The sequence below is a fragment of the Trachemys scripta genome, chromosome 15, assembly GCF_013100865.1.
Source record: "Trachemys scripta elegans isolate TJP31775 chromosome 15, CAS_Tse_1.0, whole genome shotgun sequence".
NCBI classification, from domain to species: domain Eukaryota; kingdom Metazoa; phylum Chordata; order Testudines; family Emydidae; genus Trachemys; species Trachemys scripta.
In genome coordinates, this window is record NC_048312.1 from 13949958 (window position 1) to 13972782 (window position 22825).

Consider the following 22825-nt stretch of genomic DNA (forward strand, 5'->3'; position numbering starts at 1 on the left):
AAATCCCCTAGGAATTTTAAAATCCCAGCCCAAAATGTGTTTACAAGTTACTGGGCTTGATGCAGGCAATAATGTGTGAAATTATGGCCTGTGTTTCTGCAGAAGGTCTGACTAGAGGATTCTTAGAATCCAAGGCCAGAAGGGACCATTGTGTTAAGCTATGCTCATCTCCTGGGACCAGTGGGACGGCAGGGCAACTACAACTACATTAAAGAAGTTAAAGAGGGTTGGGGGCGGGAATGAAGTGAGTATGAATTAGTCCTACTGTTCTACAGAAGGACGCGTGAACAGGATAGTAAATTGTTGGGGAAGGACGTCACCACAGCCCTCCACTAGGTGTATCAATGGGACCTGGGTGGACTGAACCTGTATGCTGCCGCCACATCTCATACACATTGAAGAGGGGGATTGCCACATTGGCTTTGTACAGTCCAGTAGGGAGGGAGACATTGGGGATGAGCCAATGGAGGGGATCCAGTGGGCCAACATCTCCCTTTTCTCCAAGAAGCACAGAGCGGTAGTAACTGCTGTTTCAGCTTATACGATTGAATGGGCTGGGCAGCACAATACAGCAGTCAGCCAGAGGAATTAACACAGAAAACTGGGCTCTTAATAGAATTCCTAAAGTTTTAAAATGTGTTTGCCATGCTCCCGATTCAGGAAACGGTCCTTATTACGGACAGCACTTACGCACATGCTTAAATCCCATTGAAGTCATGCGTGTAAGTGCTTTCCTAAGTGAATCTGGGCCTAAAGCTGTGTGGGAAATGAAACTATGGTCCTTGCAATATGGGCAAACTGTGCACCCTGGCATAGGCATTTGACTGAAGCCCTGAATTCATAGAAGTTTCTCAATTTGGCAATTGGTGGGAAACCGCCAACCCCCCACAATGAAGATAATAGAAGTCACTGTTAGATAGTTCTCGTCATGGCTTTGTCACTCACTTGCTTTATTCCCTTGGGAAAGCCACTTAACATCCCTACCTCGGTTTCTCCCATAGTTAGATGGAGATACACTTATTTATCTGCTTCTCCAGAGCGTCATGGGGAATTAATGGCCACCACCAATTCAGGCTAACTGATTCCAGTTTAGCCCATGATTTTCTCTGTTATGCAAGTCCCTATGTGACCAAGGGCTACAGCTAGCATTCTGTCACAGACCGCAAATTCCTAACCGGCTCTTGGGAAGTGACTGGCCCAGGCTTTCCCAACGGGCCAATGGCAGAACCAGGAACAGACCCCCAGGTCTCCTGTGTCCACCTTCAATGCTTAAACCACTAGGCCACACTGCTTCCCTTCTTACCATTAGGCCATGCTGCTTCCCTGATGAATTTAGGCCAACCAACAATGATTTGCAAAGAAGTTAATAAATTAATTAAAAATCTCATTGATGGCTAATATTTTTGGTACTTTAATATTTTGGTGCAGAAAAAATATTTTGGAAAAGGCCTTTTTATTCCCAGAGATAAATGGCTTACTCCTCCAAGGGATTATATGCAGCATGGCTAATGGCATAGTTTTTGTATAATAAAGAGTGAAATCTAGAAAGCATTTTTCAAGTGCACAGGTATATACATTGCCAGAAGAAGTCACACTTTCCCTTTTCCCTCTTCAGCTTGGAGGCAGTGTGCAGGACAAGTCAGCATATCCTGTTTTGCTGTGTTCAGAGAACTTAATAAACAAGGGTGATTATTAGTCAGAGTTTGACATTTCCTCACCTGATTGCAAAACCTGACTGTAAAGAAAAAAAAAACCCCAAAAGATCCCAGGCAAGTTTCAAGACAGAATAAATAAAAAGCACACTAGAGATACAGTTCTGTTCCCCTCAGACTCACAACACAACAGTGCTACAACTTGCCAGCACTTATTAATTACTCAGGTCTACATATGAACCTGAGGTGTGAAAATCTGAACCTTCCTACAGTTTCAGTGGCTTTGGGTCCAGAGTATCAGATTCTCAGGTGGTGTAAACTGATACAGCCACACTAAAATCAATCACCAGCCAAGGTTACAGGCCAGAGGTCGGGTCAGACCTACAGAGGAGTTCATACTAGAGCTGGTCAAAATTTGGAATTTCCTTTGAGCAGGAAATACTGAATTTTCTTTTAAAACAAATTGTTCCATCTCAGAACAAAAATTAGAAATTCTGACATTGCCAATGAAAGACAAATTGCAAAATTATTGGTTTGAAAAAATGGAGTTCTTTTCATTTTGAGAAGTTTGAAAGGAAATTCTGCCAAAACAGGCTGACAGAGAACCAGGAGCCTACAGGTGTTTGGGACCCCAAAGGTTCAGAGCTAGGCCTTCCCAGACTGCAAGTCTCCTGGGACAGCTGGCTCCCACGGCTGCCCAACTTCCAGGGCAGCTGTCTCCCCTAGGGAAGTGGGTGAGCTGAAAGACGATCACCCAGATATCTGAGGGAAATTAATTGAAACTGACGTGTTCCTGTGGAACATTTCAATTTTCATGAATCAGCATTTTGTAATGGAAAAACCTCCCACTGGAAAGTTTCCAACTCATCTAGTTGGACTCAGCTCTAGTTCTCTACCCAGAGTTTTGGTTCAATCCCTAGTCAAGTGAAAACTATTTCAATCACAGAACAATTAAGACACCCACCTTCCTTCCAGTTTCCCTATCCCTCAGATTCAGTTCATACTTGTCATTGTGGATTAAATTAAAGTTGCATGGAGGACGATGAGAAGGAAGCAGCAAAGACTAATGAAGGGAATATTTTCCTTCTTCAGCTCCTTTGCTGTAGTTCTTTTTCTGAAATTTCCAAACTTGTGCTTTTATAATGTTCTGGTACATGAACGAATTTGCAACAAACTCCATGGTGCATGATGTGATGTGGAAGCCAAATAACCAGATGCTGCTTTCTAAGTTATTTACAATGTTCCCCCTTTAGAGAGTGTTTTTAACATTATTCACAAGTTCTGGTACTGTCGTTTGCTGGCAATTTAATGCATAAAGTTTGTCACTAGGCTCTCTGATGAAAACATTGCTCCCCATTCAAGGTTACAGTTATCTTCAATTTAGTAAGAACTATCACAATCCAGCCCAAATAAATCAGACAGGTAGGTATGTGGATCCCACCCACAGAAACTAGAATGTGGAATGCATCTGGAGTTCATTTAAGACAGTGGTTCTCAAACTTTTGTACTGGTGACCCCTTTCACATAGCAAACCTCTGAGTGCAACCCTCCCCACCCCTTATAAATTAAAAACACTTTTAAATATAGTTAACACCATTATAAATGCTGGAAGCAAAGCGAGGTTTGGGGTGGAGGCTGACAGCTCGTGACCCCCCATATAATAACCTCCTGAGGGGTCCTGACCCCCAGTTTGAGCACCCGTGATTTAAGAGTTATGTAAACTGTCCTTAAGTAAAGTGTTGAGTACTCTCTCTGAGTGGAGATAGTTCAAGAGGTATCTTCTGTCTTCCAGGCTTTGCAATGCTTTATTTTAGTCTCTTTCAGGTGTTGGAATATCACACCAAAGAAAAACCCTTGGTTTCAAACATGGTTGATGTCAGGCATTTGAATCCTGGCATGGGAAGCTGGCCATAAGGCTGGAACGCAATCTGTCCTTTTCAGCGGCTTTTTCATGGTTTCTTCATTTGCTGACAACACTGAATCTCCTTGGCTTAGGGCAGCGATGCAAGAGTGACAGCTGCTGAGAGGAGAAGGTTGAGTCTACACAGCCAGAAGGAGATTGCTGAATTTGTTGAAGGGTTGCAGTTTCCACATTCCAGAACAGAAGCTTGCGAACATTGTCGTCCATAATTCTTTGCTGGATTGGACAATTCAAACCTTTGGGGATGGGGGCGAGTATGATTCATTTAATTAGTTTTCCAACACACTTTTGGCATAGAATCATGACCAGAGTTATTTAGCATGCGATAAAACGCCAGTGAAATCTTCCCTACTTATGGCTGTTTGTCTCCATTGTTTAACAACAACGTTCTATGTAGCAAACATGCTGTCGCTTCGTCTGCACATTGGGCAAAATTCTCAGCTGGTATAAATCTCTGTAGCTCCACTGATGTCAATGGAGCTATGCACATTTAGACCAGCTGCCAATCTGGCTCATTGTACGTATATGTGACCATGCAATTAAAGGCGGTGTCATAATTCATATGCACAAGGGGAGCAATTAAGGTTGCATCGACAATGTTAATCCTGGCATTTCATGACTTTTGAATGCTTGACTTTGCAACCTTATCATTATATTAAAGTAGCTTTTTGTTGTAATTTACTAGGTTTTGAAAAAAGCCAAACTGAAATCTCTCCTCCCCCCAGAAATTCCACCACGTGTTCCTTATTGGCACCCACATCGCCCCTCAGCAGGTTGGAACTTTTAGATCCACAGCACAGACCTCAGCCATTTGTGCAAATAGGTACCTTATAGCAATAGCAGGTTGTCCTCCACTAGAAGGAAATTTGGCACACATTTGCCAGTAGGTTTCACAGCTATTTGCTGACAGCAGAGAAAGATTGAGACTAAGGAATCCTGGTTCCCTACTGCTCTGCATTCTCCCTTCCCCCTTCTCCTCCACCACACTACAAGGGCCCCAGCTGGGAAGCACAGAGAACACAGGATAGACACCATCTCCCTGTCTTGATTCTTGTGGCCAAAGCCACAGTGGCCCCGGTGGGAGGAGCAATTAGAAGGAACGTCCTGCTTAGCCTCTGCAACCCTAGGCAGGGGCATGCTCAGTGCCTATAGAATCTTTAGAGAATTTAGCTGCCTAACTGAACCAGTCTCTACTGAGCATGTGCAAACTGAAGTTTTCTGAGGTGCATAACTTGGGCAGATTTTCATGGGAAAGGCAAAAGGCATGTTCTTGGCTCCAGGGACACCCCACTACCAAATCTGAAGTTCCTGCTCCAGAGCAGGGAGAGGACAGAGCTTCTCAGCAAAACAACTAAGAATTTTTAATAAGGGCAAAACAATGTATTTTCCCTTAATCTCATTCTGATGCATGCCTGAACTATTTTAGCGGAAGCCTTCCAAAAAATTCAGCCTGAAGCAGACATCTGGCATGGAAAATCTCATCCCGAACAGTTACATTTGGGGAAGTTACTTGTAAATGGAAACAGCCTTTTAATGGAACATGTCAGGCAACCTTATAGCCAATGCTACCAGCACAGCCTATATTTTGTTTTTCACGGCGCATTACTTCACAAAGCAGTGATCCTGCACTGAGTCCTGGATGGGTGGGAGCCCCATTGAAATCAATAGGACTCAGCTTAGGCAGTTCAGGCAGGATCAGGGCCTGAGGCTCTGACGCATCACTTAGTGTCACAGAGATGGTTCAGAATTTAAAGTGATAAATCACTCTGTAGATTTCATATCAGTGTATGTAATAGGCTAGGCCCTGAACTAAAAACACTGACCTTCAGACAATATCATGGTAGATGTCTGTGCAGCAATGCATTACATACCTCCGTTTTAGTCTCTGGTAGAGACCCTAATAAATCCGTGTCTTGAACCCTTCCCCCAAGTCTAAATATACGACCAAGCATTGCTGGTCAACTCAAGAGAATTGCATCATCAGTACAGTCTTGTTCTGTTCGCAGCAGGATGAATGTGTCATGGTGATACAAAAGAACACGCCAGTTTGAATGATAATTCAGTAGGGTTTGCCTACTTCTGCAGCTGGGTTAGGTCTGTTCTATTGCCTTCGTCTTTATCAGACATCAGACACTGCTTATATCCTTTATATAATACATAAAGAAAGAGCTATCAACACAGAAACACAGGTGTTTGCCATACCAGATCGTATCATTGGTCTACCAACTCTAGGAACCTCACTCTGGTAATGATCTATACCAGATGCTTCTGATGAAACTCCCTGAGGATGCGAACAGCCAAATAACTAATGCTGTATATGGAGAAAATAAAAATATTCTCTTAACCCTGGCAGCCCCCAGCTCATGCCCTTTATCATCCATAATTATAGACCATATGCTGTTATTGGTCATAACATTAACCAGCCACAGTATTTGAAAATGTAATGGCCATCTCATCAGTACTCCCCAGGAATATTACAGTAACTCCTCACTTGAAGTCGTCCCAGTTAACGTTGTTTCGTTGTTACGTTGCTGATCAATTAGGGAACATGCTCATTTAAAGTTGTGCAATGCTCCCTTCTAACGTCGTGTGGCAGCCGCCTGCTTTGTCCACTGCTTTCAGGAAGAGCAGCCCGTTGCAGCTAGTTGGTGGGGGCTTGGAACCAGGGTGGACCGGCAGCCCCCCATCAGCTCCCCGCTCCTCTAAGTTCCCTGTGCGGCAGCCACCCAGCAGGCTAGCAATTGCAGCTGTCCCTCCCCCCACTGCCATGTGCTGTTCCTGCCCTCTGCCTTAGAGCTGCTCCCCAAGACTCAGGTTTGCTGTGCGTGGGGGGGAGGGGAGAAAGAGGGGGGCTAATGTCAGGGTGTCCCCCTCTCCCCTGCTCCTGCACCCCGCTTACCCCATCTTCCATAGAGCAGGGGGGACACACGACAGGGCTCAGGACGGAGGGAGCTTGTTGGCAGCAGCAGCTGCAGTCTCAGCAAGTTGATCTAATTAACAAGTCAGTGTACTTAAAGGGGAAATGCACATTTCTCTCTCACACACACAGTGCGTGACTCTGTCTGCGATGCTCTCTCCTCTCCTTCCATTCCTGCTGCTTTGTAGACTGTGAGAGTTAACCCTTGAGGGCTCAGCCAATTGCTAGTTCATCATTTAGCAGTAAGGCATTCCCTGGGAAATATCCCACCCTCTGACTCCTCCACCTCAACCAAGCTTCACAATCATCATCACTATGTACCAGTATTAAATTGTTTGTTTAAAACTTTTACTGTATGTGTGTGTGTGTGTGTGTGTGTGTGTGTGTGTGTGTGTGTATAGTCTTTTGTCTGGTGAAAAAAAATTCCCTAGAACCTAACCCCCTCATTTACATTAATTCTTATGGGGAAATTGGATTCACTTAACATCGTTTCGCTTAAAGTCGCATTTTTCAGGACCATAACTACAATGTTAAGTGAGGAGTTACTGTAGTTGCATGAAAACAAGCACACATCCTGTACTTGCTAAAGATTTCAATTAAATCTTTTGATGTAAGTAGCATTCCCATTGAAAATATGTCCTTCAGGATTTAGGCCCTAATCCAAAAACACTAATGCACTTGCTTAACTGTGGTGCACATGTGTTCACCGGGATTACTCGTGTGTATAACACCAGGCTCATTTCTGCAGGATCAGCCCCTTAAGGCGAAGTGGAAATTAGTGAGTTGTTTCTTTTCTCTCCTCCCATGTCAAGAAGGTTCAGCAGATCTCCTTAAAAGAACACACGTGCCACAGCTTAACATCAATTTTTTGTTCATGCAGTCAATGCCCAGCCCCCACTGTGCACTGGCTCACAGGCAGGACTAATAAGCAGAGGCAAGCATGGTGCCGCCCATGTAGAAGTGGGCAACCTCTTACTGCCCCAGAAAACCACACCAGAGCTCTTTTTGAGGGCATGTGGCTCCTAATAGGCACATCAGAGACTTAGGGCTGGTCCACACTAACCCCCAGTTCGAACTAAGATACGCAACTTCAGCTACGTGAATAACGTAGCTGAAGTCGAAGTATCTTAGTTCGAACTACAAGGTACTTACCGCAGGTTCACACGCGGCAGGCAGGCTCCCCCGTCGACTCCGCGTACTCCTCTTGTGGAGCAGGAGTACCGGTGTTGACGGCGAGCATTTCCGGGATCGATTTATCATGTCTAGACAAGACGCGATAAATCGATCCCAGAAGATCGATTGCTTACCGCCGAACCCGGAGGTAAGTATAGACGTACCCTCAGTCTTCCCAGTTCCCCTAAATTACACTGCATTCTTGGAATCGTAGGACTGGAAGGGACCTCGAGAAATCATCTAGTCCAGTCTGCTGCACTCATGGAAGGACTAAGTATTATCTAGACCATCCCTGACAGGTGTTCGTCTAACCTGCTCTTCAAAATCTCCATTGATGGAGATTCCACAACCCCCGTAGGCAATTTATTCCAGTGCTTAACCACCCTGACAGTCAGGAAGTTTTTCCTAGTGTCCAACCTAACCTCCCTTGCTGCAATTTAAGCCCATTGCTTCTTGTCCTATCTTCAGAGGTTAAGAAAAACAATTTTTCTCTCTTCTTGTAACAACCTTTATGTACTAGAAAACAGTTATCATGTCCCTTCTCAGTCTTCTCTTTGCCAGACTAAACAAATCCAATTTTTTTCAATCCTCTCTCACAGGTCATGTATTCTAGACCTTTAATCATTTTTGTTGCTCTTCTCTGGACTTTCTCCAATTTGTCTGTATCTTTCCTGAAATGTGGCGCCCAGAACTGGACAAAATACTCCAGTTGAGGCCTAATCAGCGTAGAGTAGAGCAGAAGAATTACTCTCCTGCTAATACACCCCAGAAGGATGTTTGCTTTTTTTGCAACAGTGTCACACTCTGGACTCATATTTAGCTTCTTGTTTCTGTCTGCTCAATAATCTTCACAGGGCAAGCCGACGAATTCATGCTCTTGCCCTCTTCCCTATTGTCAGCTCCCAGCTGGGAGATTAGGCAAGTATAAAAGCCGTGGTTACTTTAATTTGGGTTGCCTCCATTTTTGGATGCACATTTTGAGACACCTTCTAGCAGTGGGTGTTCAGTATTTTCTAAACATCATTTCCCTTTTTGGGCATCTCAAATTGGAAAAGTTGCTAGCCAATTTTGAAAATCTTGGGCACAGTATCTAAAAATCTATCTCCCCGTAATGGATCCTCCTTGATTAACATCAGAGTGCTACACATATATATTAGAGAGAGAGAGAGAGAGAAGAATCTGGTTGATCCAGGCTATAATCTAAAAAGACAGGAAGATCTGCTTCCAGCTGTCAACTTGGCAACATATTATTGTTGTTTTTTTTTTAATGGTGGTAACAGAGAATTTCATTGAAACTATGGCATCCTTTAAGATAAACACTCATCCTCCCTTGCTATATATGAGTATAAAATAGAAAGAGCAACAACTCATCCTCCTTATCAGTGGAGCCCCGGAGTAAGAGACAAGATCTTTACTGTGATGATTAAGGGTTCTGTTATAAAAAGATGGATCATAAACTCCTTGTATTAGGTCAAATCATAAACTGGGCTTTTAAAGTTTATGTGATCCCTTTCTAAACAATCAAGGGTATGTGTAGCTCCCACTAATAAGGGAACTTATATGAGGCTTGTAAACCATTCAGTTCCTTAATGAATTGGCAAGTCAATCTATTAGTCTGTTAGAACTATTTCTCTTCCCTAAACCATCTAAGGTATCCCCTGGATAGTTTAATAATTTGGGACTATTACATCAAAGAGAAACTCCCATCTTCTTCTTCATAATTATTCCAAATGCATATTTGAACAAGGGCAGATGCAGATCATGCCCGAAATGCATTGTACTGTAGTGGACTGGCAAAGACTGGCACTGACCTGAGTGTGGGGATGGATTGTGACTCCTGGAGACAGGGTTGATAACTCTGCATTGTACCATTCACCATCCCTGAGGATACATCATCCTCCCCTTCCTGTGCATCCAGCTAGCTCTGTGCTGCCTGGGGCAGAGAGCGGTTGGAGCCATGGCCCCATTTTCTCTTCATCCCTCCCCCATTCCCTTAAGGGTGGCTAGAATCTCAGAGTGCTAGGAAGGAGAGCAGTACAGGGATTGTAGTTGTGCCTAGCTTCTGTGCTGAGCACACGGGGTGGAGGTGGGGTAAGGCTCTCCCCACCTAAATAAGAGCCAGCTATAATCTGATCTAATATTATACATATATGGGCCAAATTCTACTTTTAGGTGCTCATGCATCACTCCCATCAACTTCAGTGGCAGTCTCATGAGCACACTAAGAGACAGAATTCCACTTTAAATGTATTAGCTTTATGGTAAACATTTTACACCTGAAAAATAGACTATAGGAGAGGAGATTCTAAAGCTGAACTACACAAATTTCCCCTTTGCTACATTTCACAGAATCATGCCATTCTGCTATTTCCAACCCTGCAAACATATACTGCCTTCCCTGCAGACTCAATAGACTCTCCCGGCTCCAGCCCACCTCTGGGAAAATCACAGGGATTTTTTACAAAGCTGCTAGAGTGGGTGTTGGTTAATTCCAGGCTTCCATATATCTAGGGCAGGTGTGAAATTTGCATAACCTCCATCAGCTGGCCAGGAGCATTACATATTATGCACCAGTAACTCAAAACGGAAAATCTCTTATGTTAACTATTTAATTGGCCCCGCCTACGGACTATTGATTAGGGAAAACCCATTAGCGAAATACCCAAGAAGATAATATTTGTAATAAATGATATATTTAAGGAGGATTAGTTGGATTACCAAACAATATCCTAACCAAATCAGGCTCATTAGTTGCGCTGGCTTTTCCAATTTCACTTTATTAAAATAATTTAAATGAAGGTTCATTAGATGTAATATAATCTAGCTGGAGCGCTCCACGAATAATCCCTTTGCTTTTAGCGTGAACACAGCATTTGCAAAGACGTTTAAAGGATTGGACTTTTTTAACTGATGGCCATTGTTTTTAACAGAACTTCTCCTTCCCCTCCCCACTCAGTCTTGTATATTTTCTCTCCGCTCCTTTATTTGTTCATTGTTTTTATCCCTTCTTCTCTGCTGTCACATCTCTGTGCTCCTTCTCTTGTCCCACATCCAAAAGTCTCTGCTAAACTGAACACAAACTCCAGTGTGGGGAGATTCTCCTCTTCCATTGTGTGAGTGCATGGAACAGGAGAAACAGCCACCCCTTCCTACCTCTGCACAGACTGCATAGGTGCAGAGGGTGATATGGAGTCAGTGTGGCCAGATCTGACAGTATTTGGTGTTATTCTTAAAGCACCAGCTCACATGTGATTTTGCACGAATCTCAGCTTTTGTCTTTTTTAAAAAAAAAAGAAGGAAAATTTCTAGTGCTCGTGGTCATGGAGAAAAACATCAAGTGTGAACACCCAAAAAGTTCAAGCACCAGAGGGCAAAAAAAAGAACCCAAATTTATGATTGTTTTTTAAATATTGTGGGGTTTTTTTCAGCCTGACCCATGGTTTTTGAACACTTGGGGTTGGCCATGCTGTGCAGCCTAACTAGACATCCAGTTTTGGACATCTTGACCCTGAGGGCCTGGTTTTGCAGAAGTGCTGAGAACCAGACATTCCAGCTGAAGCCAGCAGGGACTGCGTGTGCTTGAGCACCTTTGGAAACCAGGCCCTAGCCTGGGATTCTAGAGCCAGGCACCCAAAAGTAGAGGGCAATTTTCAAAACATTGGCCTAAATCAGGGGTTCTCAAACTGGGGGTTGAGACCCCTCAGGGGGTCATGAAGTTATTACATGGGGGGTCGCAAGCTGTTAACCTCCACCCCAAACCCTGCTTTGCCTCCAGCATTTATAATGGTGTTAAATATATTTAAAAGTGTTTTTAATTAATAAGGGGGGGTCGTACTCAGAGGCTTGCTATGTGTACGGGGTCACAAGTAAAAAAGTTTGAGAACCCTGGCCTAAATGATTGCCCAGGATCACACACGTGGGCAGCAGAAACAGGCAGAGGACTCCAGATTTCATAATCCTATTAGAACCCTTTCCTCTATTTACCGGGAGTTCTCATCACACACTGCAAGTTCTTCTCATACAAGGAAGAGCGACAATTTTCAGATTCCTTCCCAGGCTTATTCATCAGTTCCTATAGAGTTTTGCCAAGACGTTCAATTTATTCTTTAAGCAGCCAGGTGGAAAAAGTTTCAAACAGCTCAAAGCCCTGCTGAATGAGAAAGGAAAGCCGGGGAGCTCACACAACCCTGATAATTTCCTGATCCTCTTACATCTCTTAAGGAAAACAGAATGAATTGTGGTAGTAGCCGATCCTCCCCAAACCTGCATTCAGCACCTCATCCAACTATGGGTATACTACTCAGACAGTCACATTATAAACCCCATTGCTGGAATAACAAATGTACACAACTATGTCCAAACACACACCTGTCACAGTGACCATGTTTCCTAGTCTGTCAGTGTGAAGGCTTGCATTTATTTTATATAAACGAGCTGGCTGGACTAATTTGAGGGTTAATGTTCCAGCCTGAGCAGAATACATGCTTTAATGAGCACACTACATGCACTGGGGGTGTGCTGGTGTGAGAGAAAGGGGAATTAATTAAACACTCAGCTTTATAATGAGGAGACTGTGTTCTAGTGACATTAAGTGGCCTAGTTTTCAGAAGTGCTGTCCTCTGACAGGTCCTTTGGACTTGTGGGTGTGCAGCACCCCTGAACATCACGGCAAAGGATCACAATGTACTGAAGCTGTAATATGCCGGGCAGCTCTGGCTTAATGCAGACAGACACTGTCCTTAACTAAGGGGTCCACATTTTGCAGTACATCTAAGAACTCAAGTTCTTTACCTCTTGGGGGCATTTCTTGCTGTTTCTATGATGCTGCTTTACGTGAGCACATTCCGCAATAAGGACCAGATCTCCTTAGCCCAGAAGGCAGCCTGAGTAACTGGGCTAAGAGCTGGGGAGATGCATGAAGGGAAATGAAGACCAAGCCATTCAGCCCTGAGGCTGCAGTGGTCTCTGTGGTAACATCATGCTGCTCCTTGACTGGGGGGCTGAGCAGAGAAGAGAACAGGAGAATCCTCAAAGCACTGGATGCTACAGTCTCATCCTTAGTGCACTGGCAGATGGAGAGGTCCTGTAGAGCTGAACTCTCTGCCAGGCAGTGGGGTGGGCATGTCCCATTATGCAACAGGGAACTATCCCTAAATCCTATACAGTGGAATCACTCCCCCTTGTACAATGGAGCCACACTGGATTCACTCCTGGGGAAGCCTTCGTGGCGATGGGGATGAGCCACAATTTCCCCTTAAGTCCTTATTTTGCAAAGAATGCCCCTGGAGATTTAAGAGATACATGGACCTTCTTGATAGATAAAGAGGAATGGATCCCAGAACTAAAAAATTAATAATGGCTTAGATACAAGTGATCCCGATACGATCACATTGATAATGTGCAAACAGCATAAAGTCCAGACCAGTAATATAATGAAGAAGACTGATACAGGGCAATCTGGATTGCTTGGCAAACTGGGTGCAAACAATATGCATTTACACACAGCTAAATGTAAACACATACTTCCAGGAACAAAGAATGTAGGCCACAGAAACAGGGCACTCTATCCTGGGAAGAAGTGACTCTGAAAAAAATGTGGGGTTTGTGGTGGATAATCTGTTGAACAGGAGCTCCTAGCAGTGACCAAAAGGGTTAATATGATTCTCGGATGCATAAACGGAGGAATCGCTAGGAGGAGTAGAGCCTAGTTTACAACTGTATTTGGAACTGATGTGGCCATTGCTGGAATACTCTGCCCAGTTCTGGCGTCCACTATTCAAGAAGGATGTTGCTAAATTGAAAAGGGTTCAGAGAAGAGACACGAGAACGATGAAAGGATTAGAAACAAGGCTTAATAATGATCGACTCAAGAAGCTCAATCTATTTAGCTTAACAAAGGGAAGATTAAAAGATGACTTGATTACAGTCTATAAGTACCTACATGGTGAAAATTTTTTTGATGATAGACTCTTCAGTCTAGCAGAGAGAGGTATAACACAACGTAGTGGCTGGAAGTTGAAGCTAGACAAATTCAGACTGGAAATAAGAGTTACATTTTTAACAGTGAGAGTAATTAACTATTGGAACAATTTACCCAGGGTCTAGTGGATTCTCCATCACTGGCAGTTTTTCAATAAAGACAGGATATTTTTCTAAATGATTTGCTCGAGGAGTTATTTTGGGGGAGTTCTATGGCCTGTGTTATACAGGAGGTCAGGCTAGATTATCACAATGGTTTGGCCTTAAAGTCTATGAATTTCTAGGGGATTGCAATCCCGCATACTATATATAGAGTATACTCCCATTTATCCAAAACCCTATTATCTGAACCCTTTGTCTTGTCCCCCAACATGAGATACATGCTGCAGAGGGCATTTGTCTCATGCTGGGTACGAAGGAAGGGACTTGGATAATGCGGGGAGGTTTGGATAATAGAGTGGAGACCCCCAGCCAGGACTGAGAGGAGGAGGAGGAGGAGGAGGAGTCCACAACTGCTCCTGAACGGTTCCTGTAGCTGTGCATGGAGCCCTCTGCAGTCCCGCTGCCATGGGACAGAGTGAGCATGGCCATGACAGCGGAGCTGCAGAGGGCTCCTGATGCTGCCGCAGGGCCGAAGACACATGGCTCCTGCATGCGCAAGGGGCAGAAATGGGGGTGGGGAGGCTGCAGTCCTGGCAGGGCAGAGCAGTGACCCCAACCCAGGACTGTGAGGAGGAGGAGGAAGACGGGCCCTGGCCATGGGGAAGGCCACCTTGCTGCTGAATGAGTCCTGCCCTCTCCAATATCTGAATGAAATCTCTGTCCCCTGTGCTATTTGGATAATTGGGAGTATTTTTGTTTGTGTGCGCACATGCACACACGCATGTCTGATATATATGCTACAATGAGCAAATGGAGTAAATTAGCTTAACTCATGGGGGGATACAAATAATTAAAAAAAATAAAAAATAGATGAAAAAAAATTAAATTGCAGGGTTTTTTATTCAAATTAAATAAAGGGGTTTTTAATATAAACCTATTTAAAATTAAATTTGAAATAATGGCAATCCATGTTAAGGCCTAAAAACCAACTATAATGTATTCAAACAGTTTCAATTTATTAATAAAATATTAAGCAGTACATGTTTGTTGCCAAGTTTCTTTAAAATTCAAACCACTGAACTGATGGACGTCACTGGCCAAGCATCTGGAACCAGAGCTGTTGAAGTGCTAAACCACCTTTTGACAGCAGTAGCCTCTTCCGAATGTTCAGAAAGAACATTCCCTTCATTTCAGCTAATTCAACTAGATCAGTTTGATTATTTATTTCATTCAAAGTTAAGAAACCAACTGGGAGATGAAAAAGCAGGAAAGCTTGTTTTCCTCTTCCAATTTATGAATAAATGCGAGGTGTGAGAGAATGAAATCTACTAGCTCTAAAATCTTGAAGGACATGGTGACCAGAAACAATCAGTTCAATTCACTAACTACAGATGATACTTCCTTTGTCTAATAAATCAGTTAGTTTTAAATGAAAAAATGTTTTGATAAACTTTTTGATAATTTTTGTCTCGTGTATCTACCACATTTAAGGTCGTTTTATTTAACTAAAATATTCTTGTTGTGCATTTTAACTGAATTTTAATTCCCATCCATGTAGAGCTTGAACCAAATTTATCATTTAGTAAATAAGTTTTTTTTCTAATATAAACAAAAATGTAAAAATTAAGAATTTGAATAAATGCAAATTAAGCTATAGAACAGCTTAAAAATGTGCCTAGATATAGTTTATCCTCCTGGTTAGCAAAAGAAAGTAACAAATGTAGTATAAAGGCTATACATAATTGTCAATCATCATGTTTTAATAGTTACCAGCCAATGATAATCAGTATTTCTTTAGGAAAATAACTAAAAACTACAAAGGCAAAACAAGATTAAAATTGATTATTTAAATCAAGGTTTCCTGCTTGCTGATTTAAACCATGATTAACACTGGTGATTTAAATCAAACCACCCTGGCATAGGCCCACTGAAGTCAATGCAGCTACGCTGATTTATTACAGCTGAGGATCTGGCCCAATGAGTTGAACCACAGACACAGAATAAAAACCATACTGCTGAATTCTAGGAATTTGCACAGTGTTAGCAGGACCATGATCAATCACTTATTGCGTTTGTGTGTGGTTTTGTTATTGTTTTGATTCTTCTGCAGTACCAGCCACCTCTGTGTAGTAAACTGAAAAATAGAGGACAGTTCTGTAGGGCCAAGCGTTGCTCTTGTGCTCTGTACACGGGTACTACGTGAAATTTCTCATTTGCCACTCACCCTCATGCCCAGTTCAATATTTTCTCCCCCATAGACCTCCATGCCAGGGTCAAGCAGGCCAATCTCCCCGAAGTACTCTCGGTCCACCACAAACGAACATCCAATCATTGCTGGCGTCCTGCCCAGAAAAAGGGGGAGAAAAACAAAGGTGTATACAGTATATAACAGTACCTGATTATAATGAGCTCTGACATAAATAAACAAGCTACTGCAGAGATGCCCCAAATTCTTTTAGGGTTAAATTCACCCCTGTGCAGAGGGCCAGCAGAACCCAATTAAACCCTTTCGGGGGAGATTAAGGCCCCATCCAGCAATGATCTTAACTTGAAGCACATGAGTAGCCCCTGCTCAGGCAGAAGTCCCCTCAAGTAGAGTACATGCTGAAGGGCTTTTGATGGATCAAGGTGTTAAGTGGCATGTAGACTTTTTGCTGGCACGCTGCATGTGAATGAATTTCACCCCTCATAAAGTCGTTCGGGGGGGAGGGGGAATGCATCACTTCACTGAGGTGAATTTTTAGAAGAGGAAAACTCACCAGGAAAAGAAATAACAATCCCAGTTCTGCGCTTTGAAAAGATCAAAAGTTTACAAGCAACCTTGGAGCTAGGTCTGAAACCTTTAATGTAATTGTAAAGTAACTTAATTCTCCTTTTAAAGAGATGTTCCAAAGAAATCAAAGTGTCCAGAAACTGCTGTAAAAATCATGTGCTACTTAGAGCTCAGCAGAACTTCTCCTTTACTTCCTTGTCCCAAAGAGTTCAGTCAAAACTGATAATAAAATTGTGGCATTACATTACTCATCTCTGGGTTTGTTTTTTTTCCAGCTGCACCCGAATGCAAGGAGTCATCATGGTTTTGTACAACTTGTAGCTTTCATAGCATCTCACTTATTTAAAACAAACCCACAACTTTTAATTTATATTATAAACATGAAAATTGCACCAACAAATGGCAAACAGGCAACAGTTGCTAATTACATTTTACAATACTTCCCATGCATTTCAGCTGCAGCAACTATACCTGCCCTTAGCTGAGAAGGCAGAAATTGCCTAGAGTTTCTGGGGGCATCTTTGCTTGTTGGGTACCTTGAGTAAAATGCTCCATTGTGATGCTGCATAACCACACAATCCTCCCCTTCCATAACTTTACACAGGCACATGGGAGAATGGCTAGGTGCATTAGCAACTGTCTGACTGAACAAAAGGGTCTGGCAACTTTCTGGCCTTGTACATATATAAACACACACACTGATGACAAATCCATCAACAGTACAAAAATAACCGTAAAAAGCTATTACCCTTTTACTTGGAAGAAGATCCAATTTGCTCCTTCATTAGACCTTGATCCCAAACTTGCACTAATGAAATTTTAATACTGCCTTTGATGTTTAATAGCTTTTTTTAATTACTGAAGTGATATTTCACTGATATGCAACAAGTATCTCCCTTCTCCTTATGTTTTTTAAAAAATACTAATAATGATGTGATGAACTGGAATGCCAAGTCTCCTGCCAAGTCTGTAATGACTTTATTATTGCTCAGAGTTCCAAAATAAACTTAACTACATTAAAAAAGAAAATGCAAAAAGATCAGTTGGCACCACATTTATTTGCATCTCAAATTCTTGCTGCCATGCTATATAGGCCCTCATCCTGCAATCTGATCCACCGGGACAGACCCATGCAGCTGGGCAGAGACCCACTGACTCACATTGCAGGTTCAGGACCTTCATCAGGAAAAGCCAGGGCTGTAAATGCACAGATGTTTTAGGCTGCAGCAAGGATAAACGATTAGAATAATTGGTCATGTCCCTGTTCCCATTAACATTAATGTGAGTTTGGCCACTCAATAGCTGCAGCATTTTTCCCAAAGGCCCAATCAAAAGCCCACTGAAGTCAACAGAAAGAGTCCCATTGGCTTTGGATCAGGCCCAAAGTTTGCTAATACTGGTTTTCTAATAGAGTGGTGAAAATTCCATCTATGGCCTTGGTTTTAGAAACGGTCCATACACAGTGTCTCTGCAAAGAAAGAGGATGGAAAAGACCTGAAACATATTTTAATTTACTGTGAAAATCCAGCAAAACCCCCTCCTTTCTTTAATGGCTTGTTGCTAAAATGTCAGCTCACCCTTACCAGGTAATCTAGCTTTTCCAGTGAGCATACAAAGCCACAAAAAATAAACTGGAAGCAGGTGGCATCTGAGTGTCATATTCATCAGCTGGTTTCATATGCAGATAAAATATTGCCAACGGTGGCAACATCAAAACATATAGATGAATCCACTGGTAGCAGCAGGTGGCTGCAGTGATGGTGTTATCACATAAGTTCCCTTTTGTCATCAGGAGTTTGTTGCCTATATGGCAGGAGGTTAAAAAACCTTAAACAAATGGCCAAGAAAATAGATATATATAACAATCCTTCCCTGCTGGGCTTGAAATGTAGCTAACATCTAAGAAGACAGCCCAACCTATGGAAGGAACTATTTGGTGCCCTTGAAAAGGTTCATTTGCTGAGGCACTGCTATTACTTATCTATAATGGACTCTATTGTAACACTCACATTACTGGTACAGCTTCAGCTGTCTCTCTCTTTCTCTGCTGGCCATTTCAGCCTCTCACATCATTACCGGGCTATCCTGAACTGCACACCATTCCCCTGATGTTTTCTCTGCATAATTGAAAAAGGCAGCTGTTGATGGAAACACATTTGATCAGCGCTATTTTCTGACACGGAGACTGAAATGGCTTGATTAGCTCCTGGCTCTCCTCTCGCCCTCCTCCCCAAACATTACCCAATAAACTCCGCAGGTAGCAAGCTGAACTAGGTTAAGAAACAAATATAAAAAACCGCGGTGAGCATTTTGCTTCCACAAATGAATTTGGTTTGAGGGGGAGACATGATTAGAAAAAGGCGACAATTCTAAAAGAAAATGCCATTTTTACTGCGTGCGAACCATCTGCAGCCAGGGGCTCCGCAGCCAAGGCTTTCAATAGTGACTAGTGATTTGGAGCACCTCAGTGTTTATGTGACCAACTTGAGACACCTCAGGGGGCTTGATTTTCACAGGGTGGGTGCTCAGCACCTTTTGCAACTCCAACGTCCAGCTGAGAATCCAAAAAGAGAGGCCTCCCAAATCACTAGTCACCCTGGAGAAACTTGGCCATCAAAATCCATGAGCTAAGCAGGTCAGGACTTACCAACATTTGGAGGGGTAACCGCCAAGAAAACCCAGAGTGCTGCAGGAAGTGCTGTGGGTAACACTCTTTCTCCTACACAAGCACTGAGCAAATGCCACAGGGCTCTGAGCTGTTGAAGGTGTTGGGCCAGATTCTCAACTGGTGTCCAATGACTCAGTGCTGTTGATTTCAATGGAGTCTCACTGATTTACACCAGCTGAGGATCTGGCCTTTTTTTGGCTGTGATATCAAACTAAGATCCTAATCTCTAAGGTAATTAAAGAGCCCCTAACAATTGTACAATAGGAACATTTGTCCTGGTCAAATTCCAGTTTAGGTAAATACAACATGCTTTCCTAAATACCTGTTACAGGTTTAACGATACACGGTATCATTGTCTTTTTCACTTCTTGATCTAACGGGTACACAGTGGTGATGTGCGTTTTTAAACAGTTGCTGCATTCTGACTCAAAGACAGAGTCTTTGTATGGGTATTTTGCCCGTGCTCTCACACACTCTGCATGTAAAGAAATAACACCTCTTTGCAGGTCACAAGATGCTATGTGAATGTAGGATATTGTTGTAGTAGGTCCCCACCTCTGAATTTAACTAGGAGGTTACAGCATGCTGAAGAGAAGCATTAGTAAGAGGAAATATGATGGGATTTGTCTTAGATCAGTGGTTCTCAAACCAGGGCCACCACCTGTGCAGGGAAAGCCCCTGGCGGGCCGGGCCGGTTTGTTTACCTGCCGCGTCCGCAGGTTTGGCCGATTGCGGCTCCCACTGGCCACAGTTCGCCATTCCAGGCCAATGGGGGCTGCAGGAAGCGGCGCGGGCCGAGGGACATACTAGCCGCCCTTCCTGCACCCCCCATTGGCCTGGAGCGGCGAACTGCGGCCAGTGGGAGCCGCGATCAGCCAAACCTGTGGACGCGACCGGTAAACAAACTGGCCCGGCCCGCCAGGGGCCTTCCCTGAACAAGCTGCGGCCCTAGTTTTAGATTCTACATTTCCGGCAGTAAAGTGAGTGCAGTTTCCTTTAGATTAATGACTGGTTGGGAGAGCTGGTGGCCTGAAACTTTGCCCTGGGCCATTAACCTCTCATGTCATTAATTCCTAAGGAAATGCCCCATGTTGAGGATGTTGCTACCATTATAATTTATATATACTGCTAATCTAGTTCTCTCCTAGGAGGGAAAAACAAATCCTTTCACTGTCTGAATACGCCTATTCTGAAACTATGTCCCTGCACAGTGTGCGCATGTAGTAGAAGTATTTGGATAATTCCACAAGAATTAATTTAAAATAGTGCATATAAGGTGATTAACCAGCAATCAGAATTTTACTATCAACACACCTTTAGTTCATGCTTCTCCATCCCAGAAAGGGGAAAAAATCTTGAGGATGAGAGAGAACAAACCCGTGGAGATGTTCATTTCAGTGGAAATTATAGAATCAAAGAATCATAGTACTGGAAGGGACCTCGAGAGGTCATCTAGTCCAGTCCCCTGCACTCATGGCAGGATTAAGTATTATCTAGACCATCCCTGACAGGTGTTCATCTAACCTGCTCTTCAAAATCTCCATTGATGGAGATTCCACAAACTCCTTAGGCAATTTATTCCAGTGCTTAACCATCCTGACAGTTAGGAAGTTTTTCCTAATGTCCAACCTAAACCTCCCTTGCTGCAATTTAAGCCCATTGCTTCTTGTCCTATCCTCAGAGGTTAAGAAGAACAATTCTTCTTCCTCCTCCTTGTAACAACCTTTTATGTACTTGAAAACTGTTATGTCCTCTCTCGGTCTTCTCTTTTCCAGACTAAATAAACCCATTTTTTTTCAATCTTCCCTCATAAGTCATGTTTTCTAGATTTTTAATCATTTTTGTTACTCTTCTCTGGACTTTCTCCAATTTGTCTGTATCTTTCCTGAAATGTGGCGCCCAGGACTGGACACAATACTTCAGTTGAGGCCTAATCAGCGTGGAGTAGAGAAGAAGAATTACTTCTTGTGTCTTGCTTACAACACTCCTGCTAATACAAGAACAGCTTGATGTTTATTGGTGGGGAGAACAAAATCCGGCTTAGAGTCAGAAAAGTGTGTCTGATTAGAAGAAAATACGGGAGATGAAGAATGTGAGAGTTTTACCCTTTCAGCCAAGCACAATGGTTGGCTCTGAAGCCATACTAATCAGAGTGACTTCCAGAGTGTAAGAACATTTGACTACCAGAACCAAACCAATGACAGAAGGATGATTATGGTCCAGAAAAGGACTGTGCAAATGGCACTGGGCTTGTGCCCTTATTTGCTCCTGTTGTATCATTTTAGTCACATCTGCTAAGGCTAATGATAAGATGAAGTTTCTGCTACTGTCTGCACTGCAGAACCCATATAGCTATGGAAGACCACACTGCATTCCATTCCACCTTATGCATCATGAGTGAAACGTATCATGAGGAAGTCCTATAAATTTGTTAGTCTCTAAGGTGCCACAAGTACTCCTGTTCTTCTTTTTGCGGATACAGACTAACACGGCTGTTACTCTGAAACCTATAGCTTCTTTGTGCCTCAGTTCCCCATCTGGATAACAGGGCTAATAACACCTCCCTACCTCACAGGAATTTATGAGGATAAAAATAGAAAAGACTGAGATACTTTGGGGGCCATAAAAGAACCTTACATAGTCAGAAATTACCAGATGAGCTCCAAGACTAGGGGTAACATTTGTAGAAGTACCTAAATGATTTAGGTTCTTAAGTCCCATTTTCAAAATGTACATAGGCACTTAGAAGCCTACGTTCCACTGACTTTTAATAAGACTTAGGCTCCTAAATCCCTTAATCACTTTTGAAAATGGGACCTAAGTGTGAACATTAGCCCCTCAAAGCCAACTGGCAGAGGGACCCCCATACTGTAAGTCACATCAGGTCTGCCACATTGTCACAATACATTCTTGTCATAATATATATCCCAAAGGTGTCATGTAAGGTATCATATATAAACGGGTGACATGCTAGTTCTGAAAATCATTGCATGATGTATGTACGGGTTGTGCCCAATGAGTTATAGATGTGTGCTAGAAATATATTGTTCAAATGTTTTTGGGAGGCAGACCATAAAACCAGCCTGCCCTAGACAAAGGAATGTGTATTTGCCTTTCTGACTGGCATGATTACTGGACAATGAAAGTACACATACATATAAGGTAAACAAAACCATCAAGCTAAAGCAGGGGAGAAGTCCATTTAACAGTCATGCTGGGAAACAGAATCTGCACTTCCGGAAGCCTTCCTACCTCTTGAGGCAGAGACAATGGACTTTTAGTAGTATAAGAGGAACAAAAAAAAAAAAAAATCTTGGTTATCCATCATTGAGGGGATGATAGTGTGCAGCACCCTTTGAAAAAGCTGGATTCTCTTGGCCTGGAAGGCAAGAGCTGCTGGAAACTTAATGTAAGTGAGAAACCTGCTTAGACAAAGATTGCAATTTGCTGAAATTAAGTTTTAGTCACCAGAGAGTGTGTTTGTTTAGTTTGTAACCATCGCTGTCTCTCTTATTCTTGCTTAGTATCTCTTAAACATCTGTTCTTTGTCAATAAACTTATTCTTGTTTTATTACAAAACTATCTCAGTGCTGTGTATTAAACTGGAGGGTAAATCCTCAGCTAGCCAAATAGGCTGGTG

General features: G+C 42.9%; 1 protein-coding gene across 6 annotated transcripts in view; it reads right to left on the reverse strand.

Annotated features, from left to right (window-relative positions):
• GALNT9 (polypeptide N-acetylgalactosaminyltransferase 9) overlaps positions 1-22825 on the reverse strand; it is a 681070-nt gene that overhangs the window by 76323 nt on the left and 581922 nt on the right. For all 6 annotated transcript variants that reach the window (XM_034791125.1, XM_034791126.1, XM_034791124.1 and 3 more), the window contains one exon: positions 15969-16086. In XM_034791125.1, the coding sequence (XP_034647016.1) occupies positions 15969-16086 (118 nt within the window). The remainder of the gene's footprint in view (positions 1-15968; positions 16087-22825) is intronic.